Consider the following 27,692-nt stretch of genomic DNA (forward strand, 5'->3'; position numbering starts at 1 on the left):
GGATCCCATCAATGAAAACGACAGCACATTGCTGGGCAGCTAAACAAGAGCTGCTGATAAGACTTACATAACTGACCTAGTTAAACAGGCTCTATGGAGTCCAGGCAAATTTCGAGCCTTCTGGACATGTTCAACGACACTTACACATGAAGGCAACAGTAATATTTAAAGAACGACTTGCAGAATCTGAACATGAGACATTTAGATGGCAATTCCCCTCAAAATGCTTCAGCTTACGTGGGCTGCAAGGAAAATGTTCAACAAACCAGGACACGGCATGACGTGGTGGAAGGTTTTGGACTACCTGTGGTTCCCAAAAACATCTTTCACTTCTTTCAATTCTTTTAACTGCCTTGGACCTTTCTGCAGATCACGGGAGCCACAGAAAATAGGACAGCAGGTTGTACGCACTGTGTGCTCCCCAGTCAGTCTTAAAGGGCGACTTCACCAATTTTCAACTTTAGTTTAGGATTTAAATATACGTTAGTGCTTTTAAACTTCCCTTTGACTTCACTATATTAAAATACTCATCTGCTTCTAGCTGAAAACCTCCAGATGATATCACCCAGAGGAATTTTCCATCATTAGCAGTTCAGATGACAGCATCTGGGGGAGCTCTGGAAAAGCAGGTTGACCATGATGCCGTTTATGTACATGTACCACCCAAACTAGAACCAAGAGAAGCAAGTTCAAAATCAGTGAAAATCAGTGCCCTTTAAAATAAGAGGTCAGCTCTCAGCAGTCCCTCAAACATTAAACAGATTTGACATACAAATTTGTCACAATTGTGACAGACTTTCTTACACAAGTAAACATTTCGCAGACACTGTTATCCAAAGCTACAAGCATGTAGCACACACTAGGAGCAACTTGGGGTTCACCAGGAGTTGAACCACTGACCCTTTGGTTTGTAGATGAACACGTTCTTAACTGAGCTACAACTGAGGTTTAATCACTCAGTTATTCAGTACGCAGAAACTTTCAGGCCACAGTGTCCATCCTATTGCAAGCAGGAAGAAAACTGTCACATTTTTTTGAGCATCCCTCTCGTGCCTTTAAACATCGGCGTCAGCTCAGGAACAGCTGAGATCTTTGAAAATTCAACAGATGCTTTCAATTACTACCAATCTGACAAAAGACACCGTCTTCAGTGACACCCACAGATTGTGACACATCAATCTGACACCAAGATGAGTCAGTAGACCTTGTGCGGTCATACAAATTTACAACTGACCCATATTCCATGTCATAATTACAAATGACAAAATAAAAACCAAATGTTGGCTGCTTTGTTTTTACCAAACTGAAAAAAAGTAGATAATCTCTCTCCAGTGAAACAAATGTTTTTGTGCTGGACTTTCTTTTATGTGAACCATTATTTGATAAGATGAGCACAATCATATCAGCCACAGAGTAAGAACAGCGCTCAGAGACATCTGAACAAATGAATGCTGATGTCAGAATAGTGATATTATTTTTCTATTTTGTGCCATTGATCAGATTTTTGTTGGCTAAAAGTCTCAGTCTGGACGTTGTTTGTTAAATCTGTATGGAAATATGTGTCTATTATGCATTGCTGTTTGAATGAGTCAGACTGAAAACGCACATGTTCTAGAACTGTGTGGAAACCTCAGTATTTGGGAGAGAATGTTAAGCCCATAGGGACAGCAAAATCAAACAGACGTTACTGTAATTTTTTTTTGCACAGGACAGAATAATATGTGCTGATGATCCCGGAGCCAAATGTTGGCAACCTTTTCATTGAGGATTGATGCCAAATGTGCACAATTTGACAACAAAAGGGCAAAAAAATCCTCTGACACCTGTTGCAGATCCTAGAAATGGTGGAAATGTGACCCACATTCACAATAAAATGCCACGTAAAACGTAAACAGGATGCGACTGACACATCCTGCTGCTGAACCTGACGATATTTGCATGTACGACGTGCCAACTGGAGACAAGATGTTCGCTGCATAATATTCAGATTATTTAGGTCATATTGATCATCTCTGCACCATTCTTGATAACTGACATTGGTAGAGCTTATTGCTGGATAGTCCACAACCTGGGGAGAAGTGCTAGACTGCCGAGTCAGGTCACACGAGACCCCGGACAGACATTCACACTTGATCATGGCAGGAAGAAGCTGCAGAAAACAGCCAACTGTGAAGCCCAAGTGCACCCTCAACAACTCTCTCTTCCCTCAAATGTCACTGGCACTTATCTTCGGTTGGCAAATTGTTAGGTACACCTACAGTTGATAAATTATACAGTCTAACACAACAGTGCTGTAATAAATAATCCTTCATGAAGGAGGGGAAAAGCATAATAACAGAAGAACTTTCCTTCAATAGCGAAGATGATTTTATTGCTCTGTATGTCCTGGAGGAAGAAGTGCTTCCGTCAAACTGTACTGATATTAAAACGATGGGAGTTTACACATAAATGCAGGCATTGAGACTTTGGGGGATGCTCCTTTTACACCCAATCTTGATCCTCACACCTGTTACCAATTGACAGGTGAGAGGTCTTATCAACTTTTGTGTTAATGGTGTGTCACAAGCATCAAACTCAAAATTTCCTTATATTTAGAAGATTTTTATAAAGTTTGGCAGCAAAAACACTGAACAATGTCTTATCTTTGTACTTTTGTCAGTTAAAATTACTATTATTACAAATGGCAGATTTGAGCTTTTCTTGCATTTTGTGAAATAAAGGCCCAGTTACTGTATATATAATTGCTCTCTCTATGGAAAATTCTCCCGGCTGTATTTCTAATAGGAGCCTCAAACAGGAACAGATGCCACTGACCCATTTCACATCTAGTTACAAAACTCAATGTACTATGTGGCACATGACTCAAGCGTTGCATGTTAAGTACTGTGCCTTTGTAGAGTAATGTTTTTATCTACACAAACACACACATCTCACTGACATACAGTGAATGAGGTTCAATCCCATAATTTACTGTTGCCTGTTTTTATTTCTTAACAAGAAAAAGACAACCAATAGAGTCATTACACAAAACAATCAAAATAAATCAGACATTTGTAACAGTGTGTGAAGCTATGAGCAAATGACCGCTTCCAAGCACTGACCTAGTTTAGAGACAATCTAACCTAGAACCCTGAGTTCGAAAAAAAAAAAAAAAAAAAAAAATCTTCCTCATACACAAAAGACATATGAATGAATTTCATGTATTTTTAATGTCAAGACCTGGGTCATCTGTTTCCGACAGTTTGCAGAGAGCTGTTGGTATGCAGAATCAAATTAAAAACACAACTGAGGTGAGGAAAAACTGGAAAAATGAAAACCTGCCAAATGTCTGGCATACTCTACGCCTTTTTTAATATTTGAAAAAATGTAATGTAAATGTAACAGCGGCATCTTCATGTTCGACTGAATGTGCTAGAGACAACAATAGGCTTGTGTTAAATGTCCTGCCATGTGTAAAAAAAAAATGCGTCTGATCTGCTCACAAACAACCACTGAGAAGCTGCTCACAGAATTCATTGTCATTACTGCCCCCGTGTCATTGCTCTTTTTAGGTTGTACTGTACAATGGTTAATATTCTGCACTTGTGTAGCATTATTCCTAACTATTGGTACTTGGCACAACACGTTGTGTCTTGCTCGAGGGTGCATAAACATGCGACTGGAGGAGCCGGCAATCGACTCACCAACAAACAGCCCTGGGATTGGTCAATGTAATCTAAATATAAAAAATAACATTAATGCGGCTTTACGTCAAATGTCTCGATGTGTATGTGTGTAAATTGTGGCATATAGCGTAAACCAACCTAAAAGCAGCCATGGCACTGTCTGCCTTTCAAAGCGAAGCTACAACTAATCTAGTTATAATGTTCTGTGTATGTGATTTCTGTTGTTTACTACAGCGGGAGACTGGTGTTCACTAAATTGGGGTTTTAATGCAATGCCTTCTTCCAGGCAAACCCTAAAGAGGAATCAGGCCTGGGGAGAAGTGCTGCCTTGAAGAACTAATCCAATTTCGCTTGCTACTATTCCACAACCATAAACTTTATAGTCGGGTATGAGAAGGAGAATTAGAAGCACAATCATACACAGGTGGAAAAATGAAGCAAACACTCTTCCACTAGAAACTCATCCACACGGAAAAACAATTTATAACCAACCAAATGCTGGAGGAAGTTGAAAAAGAAGCTGAGACACAAGTAATAATTAGTAACTGACCTTGCGGCACAGGGCTGTTGCATTGTCAGGCAAAACCACTCAGACAACTCGACAGACAGTCGAATTTCAGGAGGTCTTAACAAGCCAGCAGCCAGGTCCTCTGTGTTGTTATTGTTCACTTTGAACATATTCACAAAGCTCGGGGAATGAACGGTGGTAGGTCAGAAAAGGGAGAGTGTTGAGGTCACAGCAGTGGGACACTTGGGCGAGGACACGCGGACATATTGCTGGCTAAAAAGATTTTAATGGATCCGCTTATGCACTTTGCAGGCTTATTAGAGATCATATCGGAGAACCTAAAATACCATGTGTCATGTTAGGAAAGGAATTTCAACTCGGGTTTGGATTCGGTATAATTTACTCATAATTGGAATAACCTTTGACAAATGAGGACCATAGGCAGCAGATAACATTTTCTGTGCTCTACTGATGATAAATTTTTTTTGGCATACACCAATATATAAGTAGGGCAGCAAGGTGGTGGAGTGGCTGCGGGATCGTTCCCTGGCCGGCTGCGGCCTTTCTGTGTGGAGTTTGCGTGTTCTGCCCGTGTTTGCCGGGGTTTCCTCCGGGTACTCAAGCTTCCTCCCACAGTTCAAAAATGTGCATGTTAGGTTATTTGGTGAATCCAAAGTTGCCCATAAGTCTGAATGTGATTGGTTTTCTATCTGTCCACGTCTCGCTGTGGCCCTGCAATAGACTGGCGATCTTGCTTCTTGCCAGATGACACCTGGTATAAGTTCCAGCCCTCCGCCCACAGTGTTCCCTCGCTAACCCACATAGGTGACAGATGATGGATAATGGATGGATAGTAGATAAGTATGTATGGAAGAATCCAGACCGCTCCAGTTTCACCTTGACTAATATTGTTTTTTCATGATTATCTGAGAAACATGAGTTCTTGGATGTTCAATTATAACATACTGATGACCCACATTAAAAATTGGAGCAAATAACATAAATTAATTGTGACGCCAGAGGAAAATGACCACTGTGGAAATAGGCTGTATAATGGAACTTTTTGTTTTAACAGTTTGAGAAGGACATTAGTAAAAACGTGTATTCAACCTCCCTCTTCAGCTATTATAATGCATAATGGGGACCAACAAGCTGGGAACAAAAAAACTAAAAGCAGCTTCAATTACTCACATGACCTGAGGGGTCCAATATTGCATCTGACATGTGCAACTCTCAGTTTGCCACGTTCTTGGATAAATGGATTCTAATTGTTGCCTTACATGACATCAGAGATGTACTAACGTGTATATTCACATGGTGTTGCTCTTATTAGAGTTTGGCCAAACAAAAATCCAGATGCTGAAGCGTATACATAGCTACTTTATACTGTAATCATGGTGCAGCAATGATAGCGATGAATACGTCCTTCGCCCTTGAAGCTGTCTTGAAGTATATTTAACTGTTTCAGGACAGAACTCTACCTGTTACACTCTTTCATGAATGGACAACAAGAGCAGTGCGGTTGAATGATGTAAAATTTCTCTCTGCTGCAGGCAAAATCACAAGTGGGACTGTTGTTTTCTCTTACTCAAGGATACTGCTCCATCCCACAATATCAACACATGATATTGGTCCACGGGGGGGCTGAAAGGCATTTTTCTCTGAACTATTATTCACTCGAAAACAACTCAACTGTCCCACTATGGACTGAAAAGCAAACACACATGGGCCAAAAAGCTAAATAGCTAGTATATGCATTTGCTACAATTCAGCTGTTAAGATCCTTAGGACTTTTGTATCATTGTATAAAAGCCCCGTTTTTATATCATTGGGGGGAAATTGATTGGCAGCTTTGGATGTAAAGGAACAGCTACTGCATGGTCTGTAAATGGAAGACCTACTATAAAGCCAACAACTAGTTTACAACTTTGTTTGGCCTGAAGTTACATGTGTTACATTCACACTACTAACAACCAACCTCTTTGCTTGTTACCTACTACAGTATAACTGGACAGCTGTGTTCTGACCCATCGGCCCACTCGATGACACGATTTGTTTCCATTCCACTAACGGGCTCAAATCCCAGCCTACGCTCAGTGCTAGCTCCCCAGGCGCCCCCCTGTGGCTGCCCACTGCTCCCCCAGGAGGATGGGTTAAATGAAAAGAATGAATTTCATTGTAACATTTCTGGGCAATATGTATATGTGCTCACTGACAATGGAGATTCTTCTTATTTTATTTTGGCTAGTAAATTTACTCTTTGACCTTCTGATTTGACTGAACTTTGTCACAGTATATTTGGAGGAAGTTGAGTTTATTCAGTGGCTAAAGTACAGCTGATAACGGCTAATCTGACTTGAGGTTGTTCAACATTAAATGATGAATTGAACTGAAGAGAGTTCACTCCGTTGGGTAAACTCACTAAAGTTACAAAATAAAGTGACATATTTTTTGGAGACAGAAACTTTCTATATTACAGTTTATTTTTATAACAATAAGAATTATGGTAACCATGATAAAGGTTAGTGATGAATTCAGCCCCTATAGCCGCAGGCAACTAGAATTTAAGAGATTCACTGAAACCGCAATGAGATATCTTTGTATGCTTTTGGTAAAATATTAGTTCAGGAGCCAGAGCTTGAAGTTCTTTACAAATTGTAAAAAAAAAAAATACATAAATAAATATATACAGTATCATTTGGCTGACTGTGTGACTAAATAGATGAGTCAACATAATATCTCAAGTTCAGTTAACTGAGTTAGTTTACTTATACACAAACTTCCAGCTTCCATTGAACTAAATAATAAACCCAAGTTTAGTTAAATCAATATTTCAAGGCAGCAGGTTAACTTTTGTTTGCAACATGAACAGTTTAGGGGCTCTAAGCTTTATCGTGTTTTCCCTATAGGCATGGAGGGCTGCCAACAAAACCCACCACCATCCCTACATTTAAAATTGTATTTTTAAATCTAGTGATGTTGTGTTTAATTCACTTACAAATGTCAGTGCCTGTCCTACATCCCCTTAACTCACTTTTTCACATTAAGAAAAAGAGCCAGCCACTGTCTTTGAATATATGTTGCTGACTTAATGCTGTGTGATTTGTCCGTTGCTTTCCCCACCTCCCCCCCCCCCCAGCTTGGTAAGAGTGAGAGCAGTGGAAGGGTGGGATATTGAGTGACTGAAGAAAGGGTGTGGTGTTAGTGAGAAAGAACTGCAAGAAAAAAAAAATTTAAACGATCTTTTCTGATTGTTATACAGCTGTTATCTTCCAAAACACAAAGAAATATATAACTGAAGTGTTCATTCATGTGATATGCAAGAATTCCCATGGTAATTTTTTATTTGTTGACTTCATAAATTTAAAAGAGAGTTTTTATATCATCAGCATAAACAGCTGGTTAGAAGAGGTACATGCCAGAGGGCTTTAATTAAGATTCCTGAGAATTATTTTATTATCATCTTATTAATACTCCCTCTTTACTTGACCTTTTTATGGAATATACCAACCAAAAGTGCTGTATGACAAAAAAGATTCTAGGGGAAATACTTCATCAGATCTTGTTTTCTACTTTTATCCTGGTTTTTGCTCTTAATCTAAAGGTTGGCTAGACACATCTGAAGAAAATATTAAAGCAAACAGAATGGTTGATCACCATGTGGACTACTACAACAAGGACAGATAACTTTTTTAATAAAAAACAACCAACATAAAAATAAGTAAATACAGAACATTTGTCTTTGTCTGTATGGGTTATTAAGAGTGGACTGATTTATTTTCTCATTTCAAATAGTCCTGAAATAAAGTCATCCATTTTTGCATTTCTGGTTCCCTCATCCTGAAGTCTATGGGCTTCTTGAATGGGTTTTTGGTGAAATGCGTGAAATTACGTGTCTTAAAAAGGCGATTGCTAAATGATACTATGGAAGATGTTGGTAACATTAAATACCGGAGATTCATCTACTCACTAATCTCTTTTTACTGCCTTGTTGAGTTTATATTGTAATGTGATTAGTATCTTTATCAGGTAACTAGAAGACGAGAGGCTTCTTTATAACAGGCAAGTGCACCATTGAAAGTTTAGTGTTTGTGACATTTAAGTCATGCAACTGTGGTGTATTTCCTTTATAGCCTGTCAAGTTTTTTATATTTTATTTTATACCTTATCACTTCTGGTAATTGTATTAAAGTAAAACATGAAAATATCAGAATTTTCTCCTTGTCACAGAGCTTATTTTCCTCAATAAACCAAATGCCAATGGAAAAAAAATCCCATAGACATTTTGCAGAGGAAACCAGGGGAAGGCAAATGTCCAGGTTGGCCAGCAAAACAATGTCTCTGAATGTTGGGAGCCAAACAGAGCTGTGTAGCTCATTGCTTATTAAATTGCACACGTTTTTTTGCTTCTTCATTTAAATTTCTTAAATCATATACAGAAATATTGTCACTGTATGAAAAGTACTGCTCTTTATAAAACAAAGTTTTTTTATGGTTCGTATTTGGAGGTGGACTATTTCAGAACTCCTCCTTCTGTTTGGGATTCTTTCTTTGGGTTGTGCTCCAGGTAAAAGCATATGGCATGCAATCACAAAAAGAAATGGCATCATCCAGCTATTTTAGCTCCAGTCCTATTTATTTAGCAGCAAAGGTTCAGCTCATGTTCATGTATTAGTTGAAGTGTATCTGCTAACGTGTGTCAGCTAATCTCTTGTCCAGGTCACACATAAAGTGGCCTAATGTGTGGGGGAGATTGTCTGGCACAGCAACGGATTTAGAAGAGTGTGAGGGGTGTGTGTGGGTGTCTGTTTAGAGAGTTTTTTTTCACACCGACATGCGTGTTCTTTGACTGAGTTTGAGAATATGACAAATCCTTCAGAATAACTGAAGTGTTCTCAGTCACAGCGAAGAATGTCTTTGTGGGCTTTGAGGACTTGAGTCACAGTTGCCAACATATCTTAAGCCTCTGAAGTCCAGGGTATATCTGGTCATTTTTGCATACTTTTGATTTCACCTTTACATTTCACCTTAAAACTATTAAAATCCCAATAGTTTTTTATGGGAAGCCAATGGAGAGAAGCTAGTGAAGGTGAAATATGATCTTTCTTGTTAGTTCCAGTCAGCTCTCTTGCTGCAGCAATTTTGGATTAATTGCAGGCTCTTTAGTAAGTTACTGGGGCATCCTGAAAGTAGGGACTTACAATAGTCCAACCTAGAGGTAACAAATGCATGGACCAGTTTTTCAGCATCACTTTGAGACAGGATGCTCCTAATGTTCCGTAGGTTCAAGAAGGCTGTTCTAGAGATTTGTTTTATATGTGAGCTAAAGGACAAATCGTGGTAAATTGGGTTTTCTCTATATATCTTTGTAGACTTTATTATGTAAAGTGCCTTGAGATGACATTGATGTTAATTAGCACTATAATAATAAAGTTAAATCTGAATGATTTAAACAACTTTGCAAGTATGCAGGTAGCCCGTTATAAAGACTGTAGCAGGATGACCATATACGCTGTAAATGGTACATGTGTCTCCCAACAGTTCACATGTCTTGATGTAGCTTCACATTGTCTATAACGTAATCTCATGGATGCACAGCTCCTCATGAACCTGTCTGAATAGAGGGATTTAAAAAAGTTTGGTGAAGCTGACGCGGAACATTTGTCTGAACAAATATGTAAATATTCTGCTTGGTAGATATTGTAATATTATGCACCTTAGAAATACACCATTCTCAGTTCAAAAGGGGTTTGTTTCACTGTAGAACAACAATAGGAAAAAGACTAGAGTAAGGACAGCAGAGCAGTTTGAAGCGGAGGCTGCTACTGTCTCGTAACTGAGTTTAAATAAAATAAAGGAAAACAGGAGGGTAGAGGTACAGTAGACAGAGACACTTGTGAATGAGAGATACAAAAGTGAGATGAGGTGATCATCAATCACAGAGGATACAGGGCTGAAAGTCAATTCAATTTAAATCAGAAAGGAAAAAGGGGCAAACTGAGTCACAACAAAAAGGACTATACAGGCAGTGATGCTAGAAATGGATCCCACAGCCTTGTGTGACAGAGAATACAGGGCTAATAGCTTTTATCAGCGTCTGGCTCGTCAACTCTGGAGCACTCGCCTAGCAACCACAAACGCTGGGCCATGAGTGATGTGGCCACAGTTGTCATAGAGACAAGACACACTTAAAAAGTTTCTACCTCCTGACCTTTTTCAAGAGGGAAGTGATTCGGAACTCGAGGATAACATTTTCCATTTGCAGGTCCCAGTTTGTCATCTATGCCTCTTCTGCATGCCCTCACTTTTTAAAAATGACATTTGACGTACATCAGCGCTTTGCCAGCAAAGCACCGGGTCATTTTCCAATGATTTTACTTTATTTCTGTGTTAATAGTTTTCTCAGGGAATAGCTAATGACGAAAGCCAAGTCCAGCTCGAGACCTCAGCATAGACATTAAATTCAAATTAAACCCCTCCAGTCTCGCTCACACACACACACACACACACACAAACACACGCACACAGACACTTACATCAGTGCCAAACCAAGGTAGTTGGCAGTGCTTCCCCAGTACATTGGGTTATCTATGATGTTGAAGGGAAAGCCCGTCACCTTCTCATCCATCAGAACGCCAAAGTAATCACCTGAAAAAGTAAACACAGACACACACACAGCAGGTTGATGCTAAGAAGCTCAGATAAGACACATTTGGTTTTTGACAAATTTGTACGCCTGCCATTTCTGTTCAGCGGTGCAGGACTTTGAGGCTTGTCCCAGCGTGCACTCCCAAATGTGTCAACCACCTCAGGTAGACTGGGAGTCAGTGCCAAGCTTGGCGTAATGCTTCACACTGCTGTCATGGCTGGCACTGTGCCATCAACCTTGATTCCTCGTTTTAAACTCGGACCAGACCGAGTTTTGACATGTTTCTGTCAAAACACCAGGGGACACTGAGTGAATTCAGACTGGGGATCCACTGCCAGGGAAACACACAGCTTGGTGCTGTCCTAAACTTTCACATGCTGCAATGTCACCTGGCTGTTACTGATGTCAGCAATATGACCGCATGGATATGACCTCGTGTGGAGTTAAAGTTGGATTACTGTATCAACACCAAAAATAAAAAATTACAAATTGTGTAACTGAAATTTTTCTCACATGTGTGTTAAAAAATATGAAATAACAGATGATTTTGCATTTTTCACGCAGGGATATGAAACAGTTGTTATGAACCAGTGTCTAAGGTTAAAGCTTGTGGGCTGGCGGTGGTCAAATAGCTTTTTGGTTTTAAGGGAGATTTGTAGTCTATTTTGAGATGGATTATTAACCGGAAAATTAACAGAACATGAAGGTACCAGGAGGGAAGGATACTGCCAATTTGTCCCAGAGTCCACTATCAATATGCCAATGAAAAAAATCTTGTGATGTGCAAAATGCATTTTCCCTGCGGGCCAGAACTGACAGAACTATATCTATAAACGATGTTGTTCTGTTGCCCCGTTTTTTCTATTGAGCAAGGCCATTTTACTGCAGAGCTACAATATAGTCTGTTCCTTTTCCATGGATCAAGTCGTGGTGCCAGCAGGTGACTCGACAGTTAGTATTGTGACCACATCACCTTGTACATTACCTCGTGATTACAGTCCTCATATAATGTACAGCACCATAAAGTATAGAGTCAAGCTTGAAGTAGGCAATGTTAAAATAACTGATGGACCTTGGCAATGGCTAACAACATTAGCTGTATAGTTTAAAAGCTAGTTAGGCCAAACATACTGTGCCACTCAAATTACAATATAAACACACTCATAGTCACTTATAATTTTGTGCCTCTTTGAGTGTTGACAAAATAAGAACATAAGGCAAACGTAGCACTAAGGACATATAAACAGGTTTCTAAAAAAAAAAAATTAATTCACATCTTATAGTAGAAGTACAAGTTATTTTAACACATTTCTTTGATCTTGAATAAAAAGATGCTATATCAATATACAGTATCTCAAACATTTGGGTTGTGTGTGTGTGTGTGTGAGCAAAAAAACATTGGGGGCATCTGAACTAGGACACCTAACTGTAACCTGAGCACTTACTATGGTTTGCTATGTAATAAGTTCCCCAGATATTGTGAGCACACAAACACATGCATCTGACCCATTTAGCGCCTTAAGTTTAAAAGGACACATTCACTCACACACATCTCACACACACACACACACACAGTAATGCACAAGTAAAGCCTACCCGTAAAAAATACACATGAAGTGCGACTGGCCCTGTTTTCTGTTGATAAAAAGCTGTTAATGCCGGAGTTATATAACAAATTTCATTACGAATGCTTATTTAAACACCAGGTAGAGCAGGGTAAAAAAGAGATTATATAAACAAATGTGCTTGGCGGTGAAAAGGGACCCAGCTGTAGCTGTCCTTTAGAAGAATATGCTAACCCCTTTTTTTGACCTATAAAGTGAATACCAGCAACCTATTCACATTTCAAAAACCAAGCATAACACTTTTTTCATGCTCTTGCATTATTGTTGTTTCCTTGCGGTTATGAAAACATGCCCACGGGCTATATCCTCCAGTTGGATTTGCTGGAAGGTAGTTAAACCTCGGTGGTAACCTAATGGTTAGAGAAGTGGGACTGTGTCTAGTGCGTTATGATCAGTGTATTTATCTCGGGCCAGCTGGCCGACGCGTAAACACTAAGTGTAATTTGATTGTGTTTGGATTTTTGTGTCTATCCCTGTGTCATCAGTTTGAATCACCAGGTCACAGTGATTCAAGTAGCTTAATAGAGCTCAAAAAAGACACATCAAATTACAACACACATGCCCAAAGGCTGTGTTCTCCAGTATGTGTGTTGATGTTTGAGTGTCCAGAGAAACACGGTGCTCGAAGGTCATGGTGCAGCATGCAAAATCAGCCCCCACATACACACAGAACAGAATCTTATCCACAGTAAGTTAAACTAAATCAGTTCATTTGTAAGGTAACGAGAAAACATTAGCTGATTAGCGTTTTAGAAATGTAGATGAAAAAAAGAAAAGGTGACGCACCATCGGTTTTAGAGAGCTACAGTATGACGGAGGAAGATCGTGAATTATCTCCCACAGCTGACTACAATTTTAAAGGGTCGCCACAGCGTTTGGTCCGCATTTTGATTTGGCACACTTCCTGACGCAACCCTCCCCATTACACCCAATAAACCCATTCGATTACACTGTAATGTTTTAGGGGACATATTTGTTCTTTTAGCCTGACACTGGAAGGAACATGTTGAACAACATGTTGAAATTGGAAAACGGTCTGGGACAAAAACCAAAACAAAAAACTGACTGACCCCTTGAAAAACGGGGATAGCTATAAAAACTTTCGAGCACGAATGAATGATTGCTGTCAAGATCTTAACAAAGCCTCCAGCATAAATAACCACATGGATCAGAGAAGTATTTAGTGGTACAACAAGTACTTTGTTAAGGTTAGCAGACATTCATAGTCATGGTTTCAATAATTATCAACAATGTAAGGTTATGAAACAATGAACTCCTTAGATATGTGCAAATGCTGGAAACTACAGTTTCTACATGTTTCAACCAACACATCCCCAGTTTGTAATTCTGGTTGTCTGTTCAAGTTTCGTGTCCAAACCCCAGCTAATGCCCTTTTTGGTTTTATTAGCTCGATACTCACCTAGGAAGGTTCCAGTGAATCCCAGAGCAAGGAAGCTGCTGACCACCAGTAGAGTCCCCAGCACTATGAGAACTACCCCAGTGTAGAAGACGACCGTCCTGTCCATCATCTCCAGTCTGCCCTGGGCCTTCATAGCCACAGTCATACTGCAGAAGAAGATAAATAATCATCTTTATTTAACCAGTTTTTGTACTGCAAGTTTCCCGCGTGTGCAAGAGAGTGTGGATTCTAACTGTAAGCAAGGACTGTAAAGGTTTGAGATCTAAGGGAAAATAGGCAAAGGGAACCAGTTATATCCTCCATAGTTGGCCTTGTTTCTATCTGGTCCTGAATAGGCGCGTTATCGGTACATAGGGGAGGTGAGAACAGAGCGGAGTCAGGGATGTAATGTTAAGACTCTAAACACCCTTAGTCCTCTAGAATGGGGTCGTTAGGCGTCGCCTCCTCGGTGGATGTGTAAAGTGATCTTAATCTTCCTGGGAATGGATGAAAGGGCAACATGAAAATGGGACAGTCATGTTAACATATATGGCTTTACGTACTTCAGATACTCAAATGTCCGTGTTTTTAAAGAAAATATGTACTGGATGGATTATGTGCCGATTTAACATATTTATGTTTCAAATGATTTTAATAATCTCAGAGGGAAATTGCTTTACTTGTGAGTACGTTAATAAATGATGTACTACATTTATTATTGGAACGCCACTCCCATCGAGGTGGTCTGATGTGAGTGTAGCCACGAAGCCCAGGCTTTTTACATCAAATATTCATACTCAGACTTTAGAGTCCTGTGTGTGTTAAAGTTTAGGCAAGAAAAGGACTTTGGTTAAGGTTAGAAATACATTTTGAGAAATGTCCTCATTCATTGCATACATGATAAAAAAAAAAAAAACAATACGTGTATAATTTTTTAGTAGCCCAGACACAAAAGAGGCTGCTTGTTTGTGAGGGTGCTTTTAACTTTCTCTGACGTCACACTCGACTGAGGTCTGTGCTTATAGAGTAAAAGCATTTTCGTTTTGGATCCTGTTTAATGTTGGAAGTAAACCTATGAAAGGTGCCAAATTTGGTTTTAATATTGCCTAAGATGCAACTTGCTGGCAGAAAGGATGCACTCATACTAAGATTCAATAGTTGGTCGAAATTCTGGAGCATTTTACCGTTTACTTTTTTGCAGTTCCACTTAAAACGTGGTGGCACCAAATAACCTCACAACCTCCTGCTTCACAGTTAAACAGTAAAAACCCAAACACAAAAGCACAGACCTGTTTAGAAAGTCTATCTACCAAACTAACTCAACTGGTGTTTGTATTCTTAACTGGTATTAATGCATCAAATGGTGAGACTATGCTACACCTCCTTTTTAATGCCAGTCATGTATAATTTCAGTGTTTCAGTATATTTATTATCTATTAGGGCAATAATATTTCAGTAGTTCTTTTGTACTCAAAAGGATCTTAAATCTTAATCAGTCTTTAAAATACTTAGCTTTAGGTTTTTTATGCAGTGACCACAACTGTTTAAAAATTGTGAAGAGGTTCAAAAAATAAATGTTGGTATTTATGTAATAATAAAGCCTTTGTATTGCTTTTATTTCATTTCAGCAAGCTAGAGAAAAGTGGCTAAATGACAGTGCAGACTTTGCTATTTTATTGATGCTATTTTAACCAGATTTTATTGAGGAATGTAACCACATTTATTTACACTTGTAAAATCAGTTCCTACTACTAAAATAAAAAATAAATAAAATAATAATGTTAACATGCCACGTTAATACAAGTCTAACATGAAGCTTAACAGTTCAAGGGGAACCTGGATACATAATTCCTCCCAGTTCAGTCCTGAATGATGAAAGTGGAGAAGAGAAGAAAAGCTGCCCATACAACTAGTCCACACAAAAATGTGCACATTAGTGAAACAGAGAAAATCCGATGACAAAGAACAGCCCTTATTAGAGTGTCTTTCGTTAGAGCAATGCATCCTTTCAGTTGGCGTCAATGCATTCAACAACATTTCATCCTACATTATATGCAGACGGTGCACCTGAATGGCAGGAGGGAAGCTGTAAATAAATACAGAAATATTGGCTTGGCTAAATAAAGGATCCCACACTTGTAAACATAAAAATGTAATTATTCCAAATTAAATCCAGAAAAACTGAAGGACGTTGGTGACATCAGGGTGCAGCGAGCATACGAATGTGTGTGAAATAAAGAACAAAACAAGAAATCCTAAAAGAACCATCGGCTCACACAACACATTGCAAAGAGAAGGTAAAAATGGGGTTGCCACAAATGACCGATACACTTATCATTACAGTTCCTATAACACTTAATAATAATTAAAAATTTAATGCTTAATGTGAATTAATGGGAAGTGTAGTTACACAGTAGCAGTAGAGCTAAGCAGCTCATAACAACAGAATAGCAGACTGACTGATACAGCTGTCTTTAAATGTCACTAGAACAAAGATTTCATGCTTTTCTAGTGGTAAAAAGGCTCCTAATGCTGCAAACCATAATGGGAACCACACAGGGGCTGGTGCTGAGGCAGCTTTGTGAATGTGTGTCCATGTGGGCAAAAACAGCTGCAGATAAAAATGGTTCCCAAATCAAAGCCAGGTTTGGGGTTAATAATCCAAAACTAGGTTAGGGGGTTTGTGCTGTGAATCCTCGGGCGTTTCCCCCCTTTGTCAAAGTAAGCAGGAAGTGCAATGTGATGCAGCATCTCTCCAGGACGAGGCACACTGCTGGGATTTGGATTAGAAAAGAAGGAAAGTGGGTCTGTGGGACGGATGTGTGAACAGGGGGCTAGTGGATGTGAGGGTGTGGTCACTGAATGTACCTGAACAACTCATCAATGAGTCACTACTGATGTGGTTTCTTGAAATATGGGTTTAACCTTAGTTGAAAAAGCATGTTAATTAGTGCATGTTTTTGCTATTTTCTGTATATTGTCTGTGTTTCATTTATGTTTGTGATTATGCATGTTAACACAGCTGGGTTGAAAATTGAGGACCCTCTCTGGAGAAAAAGCCATGCATCTTTTTCTACCGCGCTGAATGTAATTACAAAGGGCGATAACTGTAGGAGTCAGACAAAATCCTCTTCACAAAAAATCTCTTTACAGACGAGTTTAGAAATGCGAGAAATACAAGGCTGAAGAAGAGCAAGGCTGCAAGTTTATCTTTAGTTTCAGAAACACAGCTTTGTATTCTCCCAAATGTATTTGCACTGTGCAAATAAAAGAAATGCAATGTTTGGTATTCACTTGTCCAACCCTATCAAGCTTATCCATGGTCTCCCACTGTACCAAGTTCTGGAAATTATGTGGTAACTTACAACTACTTTCTAGAATATGTCTTTTAGTTATAGCAATCAGGTTGTGGACCTGCTGCTGTTTGTGTGGATAACATTAACAGTGCACTCTTTAATAATTTGTTTGTTTGGTTTGCATTTTATGAAACAATTTGCTTTGTTTGGGGTTTGATCATTCTTTTTACAGCAGTTCATTTTTCTGCTGCCATCATATCTTACGTCATCAATGAAGATTAATGAGCATGTCCCAGAGGAGGCCATGACATTACCTCCACTGTGTTTCAGAGATGAGCTTGTATGTTTGGGATCATGAGCAAAACTTTTCTTACTCCACACTTTAGCCTTTCCATCACTTTGTTAAAGGGCAATCTTTGCCATAATCAGTCCATAAAACATTGAGCCAGAATGTTTGTGGCTCATCTCTGTACTTTGACCGAAGTCTATGTGGGTCCCTCGTTAGCCTAGCACGAAGACCCACTCTGCAGCCCTGCTTCTGTTTCCTTTCTCTGTGGCAATCCTACCACCTTCCGGCTGGGACAGTGATCCTGGGCAACCCTGGTGGTATCCCAGTCTCCGTCGATGTCATGATGGTCAAAAGCAGTTGGTTTGCAGCAAACCAATGCCTATTAGGTTGAGCGGACAGTATTTAATGCCAACATGATCATACGTGGTGTTCAATACCGAACCCAGTAGAAGAATACCTATTAAGGAGATCTGTTTTACGGAGTCCTGAGCCCCCGCATGCTATTGTTGCTATTGTATTTAAATGACACACAAAAAACTTTTACTTATTAATGATACAAGATATGGCTTATCAGATTTGGTTCTCCAAAGCATCTTTCCACCCATCACCAAAAAAAAACAACTGGTTCTCAACACATGCTGCTTTAATTGTAACTACTCCAAGACTAAAATGGGCTTTACTAGAAATTTGATTAACATATGAATAATTTGCCTGATAGACAAACTTCAACAGTGAGTTTGACAGTCATGCTCTCACTAAATAACACTGGTCAATGAGGGTTAAGCAGTTGTAACTTGAATTACTGCTTTGTATTGGTTTGCCTGCATGAACCAGTCAAGTTGCACCATATATGCATGTCTGTCCAGACTCATGTTTTAAGAAGTTCATGCATGAGCCCAAGTGGATGTTTGTACCAGATGTAATGAAATTCCATTAGGGCTTTCTGAGATATTGTACCGAAGACAATAGGATAGATGGGAGGCCACAGTAACCTTGACCTTTGACCACCAAAATCTAATTAACTAAATTTTTAGTCTTGTTGGATGTATGTGCCAAATTTGAAGAAATCCCCTCAAGGTGTTCATGTTGAAAAGAAAGGCATGATGCCACAGTTGTCTTGACCTCTGACCCTCAAATCTAATCAGTCCATTCTTGAGTCCATATTGATGTTTGTGCAAAGTTTGATGAAGTGCATTAATAAGGTATCATTATTATAATATTTTAAAGTCTACATTTTGTTTTTTACTTTTTTACTGACAGTTCTTATGACATCCCCTTTAGCCTCAGTTTTACAGGTTTAGAGCCAACTAGGAAATATTAGCATCTTAGTGAGTGACAAACATAAAATCACTAATATTTCTAAATAGAAGTTTTGTTTTGTAACATTTAAACATTTTCTGTATAAACACAAAGGGAGAGAAAGTGTAATGTTATAAAGGTAATACTTTTTTTAAAATGATATTACATAAAGAGGTCATACCCAGTAGTGAATCCTAATCCTCTCATCTAATTAAGCTTGCTGTTAAAAGCTGGGACACCATCAGTCCATTAATCAGAAATTAACTCGTTAAAGCCCCTGGAGTTTTCCCTAAAACTGTGGTAATTTTGGTAATAAAAATATCTTTGTCAGCAACCTCTTTTTTAATCCCTGTGGCAAAGATGAGATGAAACTGATGTTGAAACAGAGACCAAAACTGAGACAAAAACAGAGGAGACTCATTTCCACATTGTCAAATAATGACCTAAGGACACAACTCTTTTTCTTTGAGTGGCCGGGCTACAGATGTCTCTTCCTCAATCTTCCCAGACACAATTGCCTGGACCAATTTTTGCACTTCAAAGTTACATCTGTAGGAGCTCAGAAAACATGAAGTAACAAGAAAAGAACACGATGTCGAGAGTGGGACTTGGTCAGAAGTTGATAACTGAGCATCTGAGCACTCGTAATGTAGAAACTGCTGAGAGACAAAAAGTACCTACTTTAACGTCAAGATTCAAAATATCATCTGATTTTAAGGCATCTGCAAAAAGCAGGCACGTCACACTATGTCAGACCTGAATCTAGAAATAGCTGACAAAATGACACAATCCCGAGAGACTTATTTAGCAACAATAATATTCAGAGTGCATCACTGATGCGTGTTAAGCAATAAACACTCTGTATCTTCTATGTGTCTATCTGTGGTGGAGCTATAAAAAGACATGGCTGTCAGTTTGTTAATGAGCATGGCAATGCAGCTATCAGTGTATATGCAAGTCAATGAGAGAGACAATTTCACAGCATGACATTGAAGCGCTATGTTCATTAGTCTGCAAAGTGAAACTGTCAGCCTGTCTGTTAGTTGGCACTGAAAAGACTAATTATGTTTTTCTATAGGACTGTAGAAAGCTGTTTAGCTGCAGACTGGTGGGAGATCCTTTGCTGACCCCTGGCTGATCTGTGTTCATTTACCTAAGTTTAAATGAAAGGTATTTGTACATTACTCAATTCTAATTCAGGGGGAAAACTGCATTTTTTACTTCAATACATTAGTTGCTATTTTCACAAATGAATGTTCAACATACAAAAACACGATGAGCTAATAAAATATGTGCACGACTTTACATTACAATGCAATCTGTACATATATAAAATAGTAGCTCCAACTCCTGTTTATTGACAATTAAACCAAGTTCACATTTTAAGTTGTGGTATGAAATCAAAAGTAACATAACTCCCTTTCAGACATGCACTGGAATTCAGACATTTTCCAGTCTTTCTCTGGGGTAGGTGTATGCATGAACGCAAACACATTCTGTTGCCCCTGACATTACTCGGCTTTTACCCAGCCAGTTCCCTAGTGCAAAGTCTGGATTATCTCCAACCGAGTTCATGTGTGAATAGAGGAGGTAATACTTAGGAGAATTCTCCATGAGTGACTGGGCGTGTCGATGATGTCCATTTTCTGCAACTGGCGCGAAAGTGGGCAAGTACAATCACTCGAAGGTGAAGAACTCGTTTATGTAAACGCACACATCAACAATTTCGAACAAATGTCGACAGCGAAATTCGTGAACTTTTCTCGGGAAGGCCAGACCTGGGACTGGTCAAACAAATACAAGGAACAGCACAAGATTCTGTGGTATACGACCAGATTACTATGTAAAAGACTGTCACTTCCACAGTTTTGTTTTTGCATCATGTTCTGCTCTCTGCTCAAAGCCCCACCCTTTGCTGAATTAGATGGAGTAATTCTTCTTTAGTGAGAACCCATCTCACACGGACTATTTACATGTTGGTTACATGTCAGAAAGGGACCTTGTCAGGACCTGATCCTCCTGACATTCTCAACAGTTCCTGTCTGAAACAGGCTATATATAAATGTTCCTCATCAGACAACAGAAGAAGTGTGAACAGTCCGTAAGGACAGAGGTAGCTCTCCTGTGGACACTGGGGTTGTAAATAGCCTACAGAGAAGGGCAGTGGAGTCCTGGTGATCTTTTCAGCAGTCTTCACCACTCTCTGCAGACTTTTACGGTCCATCACAGTAGTGCAGCCGTACCACGCGGTGATGCAGCTGGTCAAGATGCTCTCAACAGCTACAGAGGTTGCTGAGGATCTTAGGCAACATGCCAAACTTCCTTACTCTCATCAGGAAGTACAGCCACTTCTTAATCAGCTGGGTGGTGTTGAGTGTCCAGGTGAGGTCCTCAGTAATGTGGACCCCCAAGTCTTTGACACTGCTCCACTTTAAGCTACCGGATAAACAGTGGCTGATGAGTTCTCCTGTCATTACTCAAATCTACTAGCATCTCCTTCATCTTGTCTGAGTTGAGGGTGACGTTGTTGTCCTCACACCATGTCATCAGACTGATGGGTCCTATCACTGCGGTGTCTTTGGCAAACTTCAGGATGATGTTGTCCTTAAGGGAGGCGACACAGCCATGTGTGAACAGTGTGCAGAGGATGGGGCTGAGAACAAACCCCAGTGGAGTGACTGTTGAGGATTGAGGTGAAGTGGGACAATGTGTTGTGGTCTGAGGAGTCAAAATTTGAAATTATTTGAGCCATAGGAGCTGCACACTCCATGCTAATTAGAGTGAGATGATCTGACTTTCTATCTTGTTCAATATCTTTCTATCTTGATAGTGTCACAGTGAAATAGTACAGGAGTAATTTGCAGATTATTAAGGGGTCCATTAATGTTGTACGATGTATAGAAGTTTCAAAGAAACCAAAAATGGGAAAAAAGGTTATTTTAAAATTAAAGTGGTTGGTCTTCTGAGTTCCCAAGTGAGTGCTAATAAATGAAGAGATAATGATATTGTAACATCATTGTAAATTATGTTGTAAACAACTTTTTACTAGTGATTGATGCGGAGCTCAGGTTCGTTCCTGAATGAAGCCTGTCTAGAGAGCACCACTGAACACACAGAACATGTCTTTGTTCTAAAATCATAAAGTCTTTTTTGCGAGTGTCAGTTTAATATGGTACTAATGTGCAGTGGAGTCACGTCTACACTAAATAAATATTGTGTATGGCACTGATATTTGGTATTTACTGTAAAAACTGACATCAGGAAAGAGGAAAGTGGACAGGAAGGCTTGGTGGTGGGACAAGGAAGTTCAGGAGTGTATACAGAGAAAGAGGTTAGCTAAGAAGAAGTGGGACACTGAGAGGACTGAAAAGAGTAGACAGGAGTACAGGGAAATGCAGCATAAGGTGAAGGTAGAGGTGGCAAAGGCCAAACGAAGAGCATAGGAGGACTTGTATTCTAGGTTGGACACTAAAAAGCCTGTAGAAAAGTGGATTTGTACAGGCTGGCGAGACAGAGAGATAGAGATGGGAAGGCAGGATGCTGAGGACTGGAGAAGTGTACTGGTGCCCATTTTTAAGAACAAGGGAGATGAGCAGAGCTGTGGCAACTGCAGAGGAATAAAGCTGATGAGCCAAACAATGAAGTTGTGGGAAAGAGTAGTGGAAGCTCGGCTAAGGGCAGAGGTGAACATTTGTGAGCAGCAATATGGTTTCATGCCTAGACAGAATACATGTGTGTGAATGAGAGGGACCCAGGTGGAACAGTGAGGTTACAGGGAGCAGAGGTGAAGAAGGTGCAGGACTTTAACTACTTAGGGTCAACGGTTCAGAGCAATGGAGAGTGTGGAAAAGAGGTGAAGAGGCGAGTGCAGGCAGGTTGGAACGGGTGGAGAAAAGTGTCAGGTGTGTTGTGTGATAAAAGAGTATCAGCGAGAATGAAAGGAAAGGTGTTCAAGACGGTGGTGAGACTAGCGATGTTGTTCTGCTTAGAGACAGTGGCACTGAAGAAAAGACAGGAGGCAGAGCTGGAGGTAGCAGAGCTTAAGATGTTGAGGTTCTCTTTGGGAGTGACGAGGATGGACAGGATCAGGAATGAGGACATCAGAGGGACAGCTCATGTTAGATGTGTTGGAGATAAAGTCAGAGAGGACAGATTGAGGTGGTTTGGAGAGGAGAGGAGAAACTGTGAGGAGAAACTGTGAATATATCGGTAGAAGGTGCTGGCTTCATCCTTAAATAGGGGCCACGTGATTCACACCTGTTTTTTCACTAAATTGAGGACCTCAGTGACTGAATGCCACACAGCTATTTTTTTGAACAAACCCCTTTCAACTAATTTCCCAATTGCACAGCCTTAAGAGCTGCACATCATGAATGCTGGGTCTTGTTTGTTTTCTGAGAATCTACTGCATCTACTGGTACGTAGCAATAAAAAATATACTAAAAACCTGGATTATTCGGGTTAGTCACATTGTACTGCTATTATTTTGAACCATGCTGTAGATGTACCTGAAGACCTAGTTTATGGTTGGAAAAAATGCATGACCCCCCCTGGTTGTAGCTCTCTGTGTTGAATTTCTATTGCAGGCATTTTAAGATTGAAGACAATTTTGAACATAAACATTCACATTTTTCTTCTTCAATACTCTGTGTTAAATGACACAGCTAAAAATAACACAGATTCCACTGAAAAGATATAAGTTCCAAACAGTGAGAGTTGTTGGGGCTGCCCTACATCCTAGATGTAAAACAACAGAACACTTTCGCACCTAAGGAACTACAAGCCCACAGGTTGAGACTGTCCTGCAGCGAAATTAATTAGGAGCTGATCAAACACTTTCCCTTAGAAGACTGCAGTTCCACTCTATTTGATGTAACCACCAGGACTGTATAGGATGTAATGTATGTGACATTAAAGCGATAATGTAAAGGAACTCATACGTCTATGTGTCTTAACCCAACCAAAACACTATGTTTGCCACCATTTGGTGCCATTGTAAGAGAAGAAAGCCAGTCTTTTGGTGCCTGGCAGCAAAAGGGTGCCATGGAGGTGCTCTTTTCACAAACCCCCGTGTGGTTTGTGGGAACAAATGACAGACGGTAAGGGCATTTAGGTTGGAGGACTTGTTGCCCAGCATACTTTCTCATATACCGTTTCCAAGCTGTTATTTTCTGACTTGACAAAGTTTCTCAAAAACCACAGATGACATAAAAAAAAAAAACAGACTGTGCAGTACAAATAAATGACTTTTATGTGTAACATCTCAGAATTTCTCTTCATTTTGATAAAAGGTAGAGGAAGAGTGTTAATGGAATACCAGAGTTTTCTCTGTATCGTTACCGTTATTACAATTGTCTAACTAAAAGCATCACAAATGCACTGCAGGTTATTTTAAAGTAAAGAGTGACTTTTATATAAAAAAAAGTCCAGGTTAAACAATTGAGCCACTTTTCAACTCATTCACATCTCCTACTCTTAAGACGTCTGAATGAATGAATTGTTATGCATTAATACTATTTTTAGTTTGTCATGATGGACTGAATGTTGATTAACACTCTCCTGAAAAGCAGAAGAACTGGCGAAATCATGATTTGCTTAAAAGCAGCTTGTTCCCAATCTGTTGTTGCCCAGCAACAGACATCACAGATATCCTTCTAGAGAAGAACATAATCTTGCACTGGCGTACTGTACATTTGTGGCTTTGTGTAGAAGGTGCTTTGTCACCATTTTGATCCATAGTGGGATGTGTGGGAGTGTGCACTTCCAGAGGGTGCTGTACGAAGGCAGGCGGAGGGCGACACTGGCCTATACAGAACAATGGGCACAGACAAGAATAGGAGGAGGAGGAAGAAGAGCATCTAAGACAAGGAGAGAAAGAAGTATAAGATGGAAGAATATAAGAAATAAAAAGCAGGCGAGTCCTGCATGATAGAAGCTAAACTGAATGAGAGAAAAGATTAAGATGAATCTTGAATTGATCAAATTACAGCAGCATTTAAGCATAAAAACAAAGCAGAAATAAAGTAACAGAAACAGGGTGCTTTCTTTCAACGTAAAGATTAAAGATTTTTCTTGGCTGAGCCTTGTAATAGGATGGAAGAGGAACTTTGTTTCTGTGCATTCGGGTCCTCAGTCGTAACACTGACAGTAAAATTCATAAGACAAATATGTTAAAGATACAACAACAAATGTGAATGAAAAACTGCTTTGACAATGACTTGAAGACTCCCAGCTGTCTCCACCTTATATAATGTACTTTACCTGTGGCTGCGGTAGACGTTGAGGAGAATGATGACAAAGGCCAGACAATAACAAGCCACATAGGGGCTACCAAAGAGCCGGGTGAGTTTCCGTGTAGAATGCTCCCATCTTGCCACCTGAAAAATGACAGAGTAGACGTCATAATCATTGTCCCTTAATATTCCGTTAAAATTGCAGCAGTATGAATAAACGATGGCTGGAAATAGTATGTATCGAAGCATCCGAAGCATTTGAACTTAGTAAATGACAAACATTTACTAAGTTCAAAAAGCACATGTTGTGGTATGTCTGAGGTTGCATTTGCCTAACACTAAGATCAGATGATGAAGATGAGGTCTATGAAAAAAAATTTCTATTGACAGAAATCTGGAAAGCTCTTCTGGACATTTTGATTGCACTTGTGTGATGACTTCATCCCCTAAATCCATCCTGTTGGTTTCCCTTCTTCAACTCATACCGGGTTATATATCTTATGTGGTAAAAATGACACCTGAGGAATAACAGTCAAGCTTTATACTGTGTTGCAAAACAAAAGGAAAAATTTGAGAATGAATCTCAACCAATGTGTATTATTAGTATTCTATATGCTCATGCTGAAGCTTTTTTAAAATATTAATTTTCCTTAGTTATCCACAGGCTACCATGCATATTCCATGGGTCCTCTAAAAGATTACAGCTCCAAGATACACTTTACTCTTACAATAGAAACTATTTAGTTATGTAACATAAAAACATTTGGCCTGACTATGCTTACGGTGAAGCTGGATATCTGTGGCTTTAGTGACTGAATGGGTTCTTGATGGCCTAACAAACTGTAAATTACTGTCTGTGGGCTGAAGAAGTGCGTACACAACTGTAAAACACAGCAAAAAGCAAGATAGGGAAAGAAAAGGAAAATGGATAAAAGGTGAGAGGAACGTTTCATGTTGAGAAAGTAAAGAAAGCCATTGCCTTAGCGACTGCAGAAGTGCACCTATTAAGACGGCATTCTTTCGCGTTTTTGAGCTGTGAAAGGCTGAGCATGCACAGACTGACTATTAGTAAACTAAGCATCCTGTGACTGGTGGGTTACGCTCCACTCTCCTTAGAGACAACATTAGAAAAACTTAGCACAGGCCTGTCTCCTTAGTCTCCGTCTCCATATTCTCTGGTATCTCCTGATTTTAATCAGAGCTGCCAAAAACCTTTCTTCTGTGACTTAGACATATGGGTACATCCAGATATTGATAACATTACAGGCTGCTCTGTAGGACAGTGGGACACTGAGCCAGAGAGAGACATGACGATAACAATGAAGGGAATAATGGGAAGAACTGGCCTTACAGGTGCCAATACATAATGCATTTTATTGTTGCCATTAATCATTTTAAAGGCAAAACATAAGATAACAGCTATCTCGAAGGCAGAGGCTTTTATGTTTATTTTAGAATATGCTATGGAAATGGGGTTCATTATGATGTATCATACGTGATAATAACATTGCATGAAAATCATCTTCCATGACAATAACGTTACTATGCCAGTGACATTCACGTTTAATCAGCTAATTCATCCAATGACTATGGTTCACAGAAGACATGAGTATGTTTATTCAGTTAAATAGAGACAAGAGAGAAATCAATATTTTCAGCGATACAAACGAAATTGAAGGTTATTATTTTAGCTATATTCCGGAGCTGTCAAAAACATAAAAAGTAAAATACAACCCGAGGTAGAAATGATGGTGTTTTAATTGAGTGAAATCTGAATATCAGCAGCCACATCAAGGCCATAACTATTCCACTTTGTACTCAAACTAACAGCAAGTTGTTAAATCCTGTGAGAATGGATATTCTTGCATGTTCTTCTGCCAAAACAAATATGGTGCTGACCAGACTTTTATAAACAAAGCAAATGTGGCTGAAAAGCCATCTTACATTAAAACACCTCCAAATCACAGATATTGTTCCACCTCCGCCTACCTGCTTAAACAAAAACAGGTTTACATGCTTTCGGCTGCGGTATCAGAGGAGTTTTCCAAGTAAACAGTGGCAGTATCGGACCTGATACCCAATACTGTTAATGGTACTGGGACATCACTAAGTTAAATGAAAAAGTTGGAATATTTTACTCTGAGGGCAACAAAGGATCTTCGAGTTCCCCCACAAACATTCGACAGGATTTACAAACCCTCAAATGGATGACAGAGTAAATAAAAAAAAAAAAAAGGCCTTCTTGTGATGTTCAAATCATCAATCAAGCCATGGAACTAACACAAGGCAGGGGTGAGGGAGTGGTACGAGCAGAACTAGCAGCGCTCCAAAAGCAAATTCAATCAAGGCTTAGGTAACAGGCACCTCCTGTGTCCCCATCCGCCCACTTAAATCTGAGAGGCAGGCACTTGAGTGAGTTTGAAGTCAGGGCATTAGCAAGACATCTGAGCAGTAGGTACTTCTGACGTCTGATGTCCCTTAGTGGAGGAACATCTAAGCAGCGGAGAAAGGAAAATATAGCAGCGTCCAACTCATCCTCACCTCATCACACCCTCATCCACACATCAGGAATACACACACACTGACAACACAAGCATAACTTATGCAATACCACAGTGTGAAAAGAGAACTTTAAAGTTTTCAGTCTCTCCAGGGAGAAAGTCTAGAGCAGGGAGCAAGGACCACATGAGTCGCCCGCGGGCCTCTTCTAAAAATAGCTCACCATAACG

The 27,692-nt window shown here is 39.6% G+C and overlaps 1 protein-coding gene across 3 annotated transcripts in view; it reads right to left on the reverse strand.

Annotated features, from left to right (window-relative positions):
* The window catches only part of pemt (phosphatidylethanolamine N-methyltransferase), a 58,053-nt gene that overhangs the window by 6,956 nt on the left and 23,405 nt on the right, over positions 1-27,692 (reverse strand). Inside the window, exons 3-6 of one of the 3 annotated variants that reach the window (XM_067488875.1) lie at positions 24,992-25,107; positions 24,455-24,535; positions 13,868-14,013; positions 10,710-10,821 (exon numbers count right to left, since the gene is read on the reverse strand). In XM_067488875.1, the coding sequence (XP_067344976.1) occupies positions 10,710-10,821; positions 13,868-14,013; positions 24,455-24,535; positions 24,992-25,107 (455 nt within the window). The remainder of the gene's footprint in view (positions 1-10,709; positions 10,822-13,867; positions 14,014-24,454; positions 24,536-24,991; positions 25,108-27,692) is intronic. The other 2 variants (XM_067488877.1, XM_067488876.1) reach the window with 2 other exon arrangements.

The sequence above is a fragment of the Channa argus genome, chromosome 20 (genome assembly GCF_033026475.1).
Source record: "Channa argus isolate prfri chromosome 20, Channa argus male v1.0, whole genome shotgun sequence".
NCBI lineage: Eukaryota > Metazoa > Chordata > Actinopteri > Anabantiformes > Channidae > Channa > Channa argus.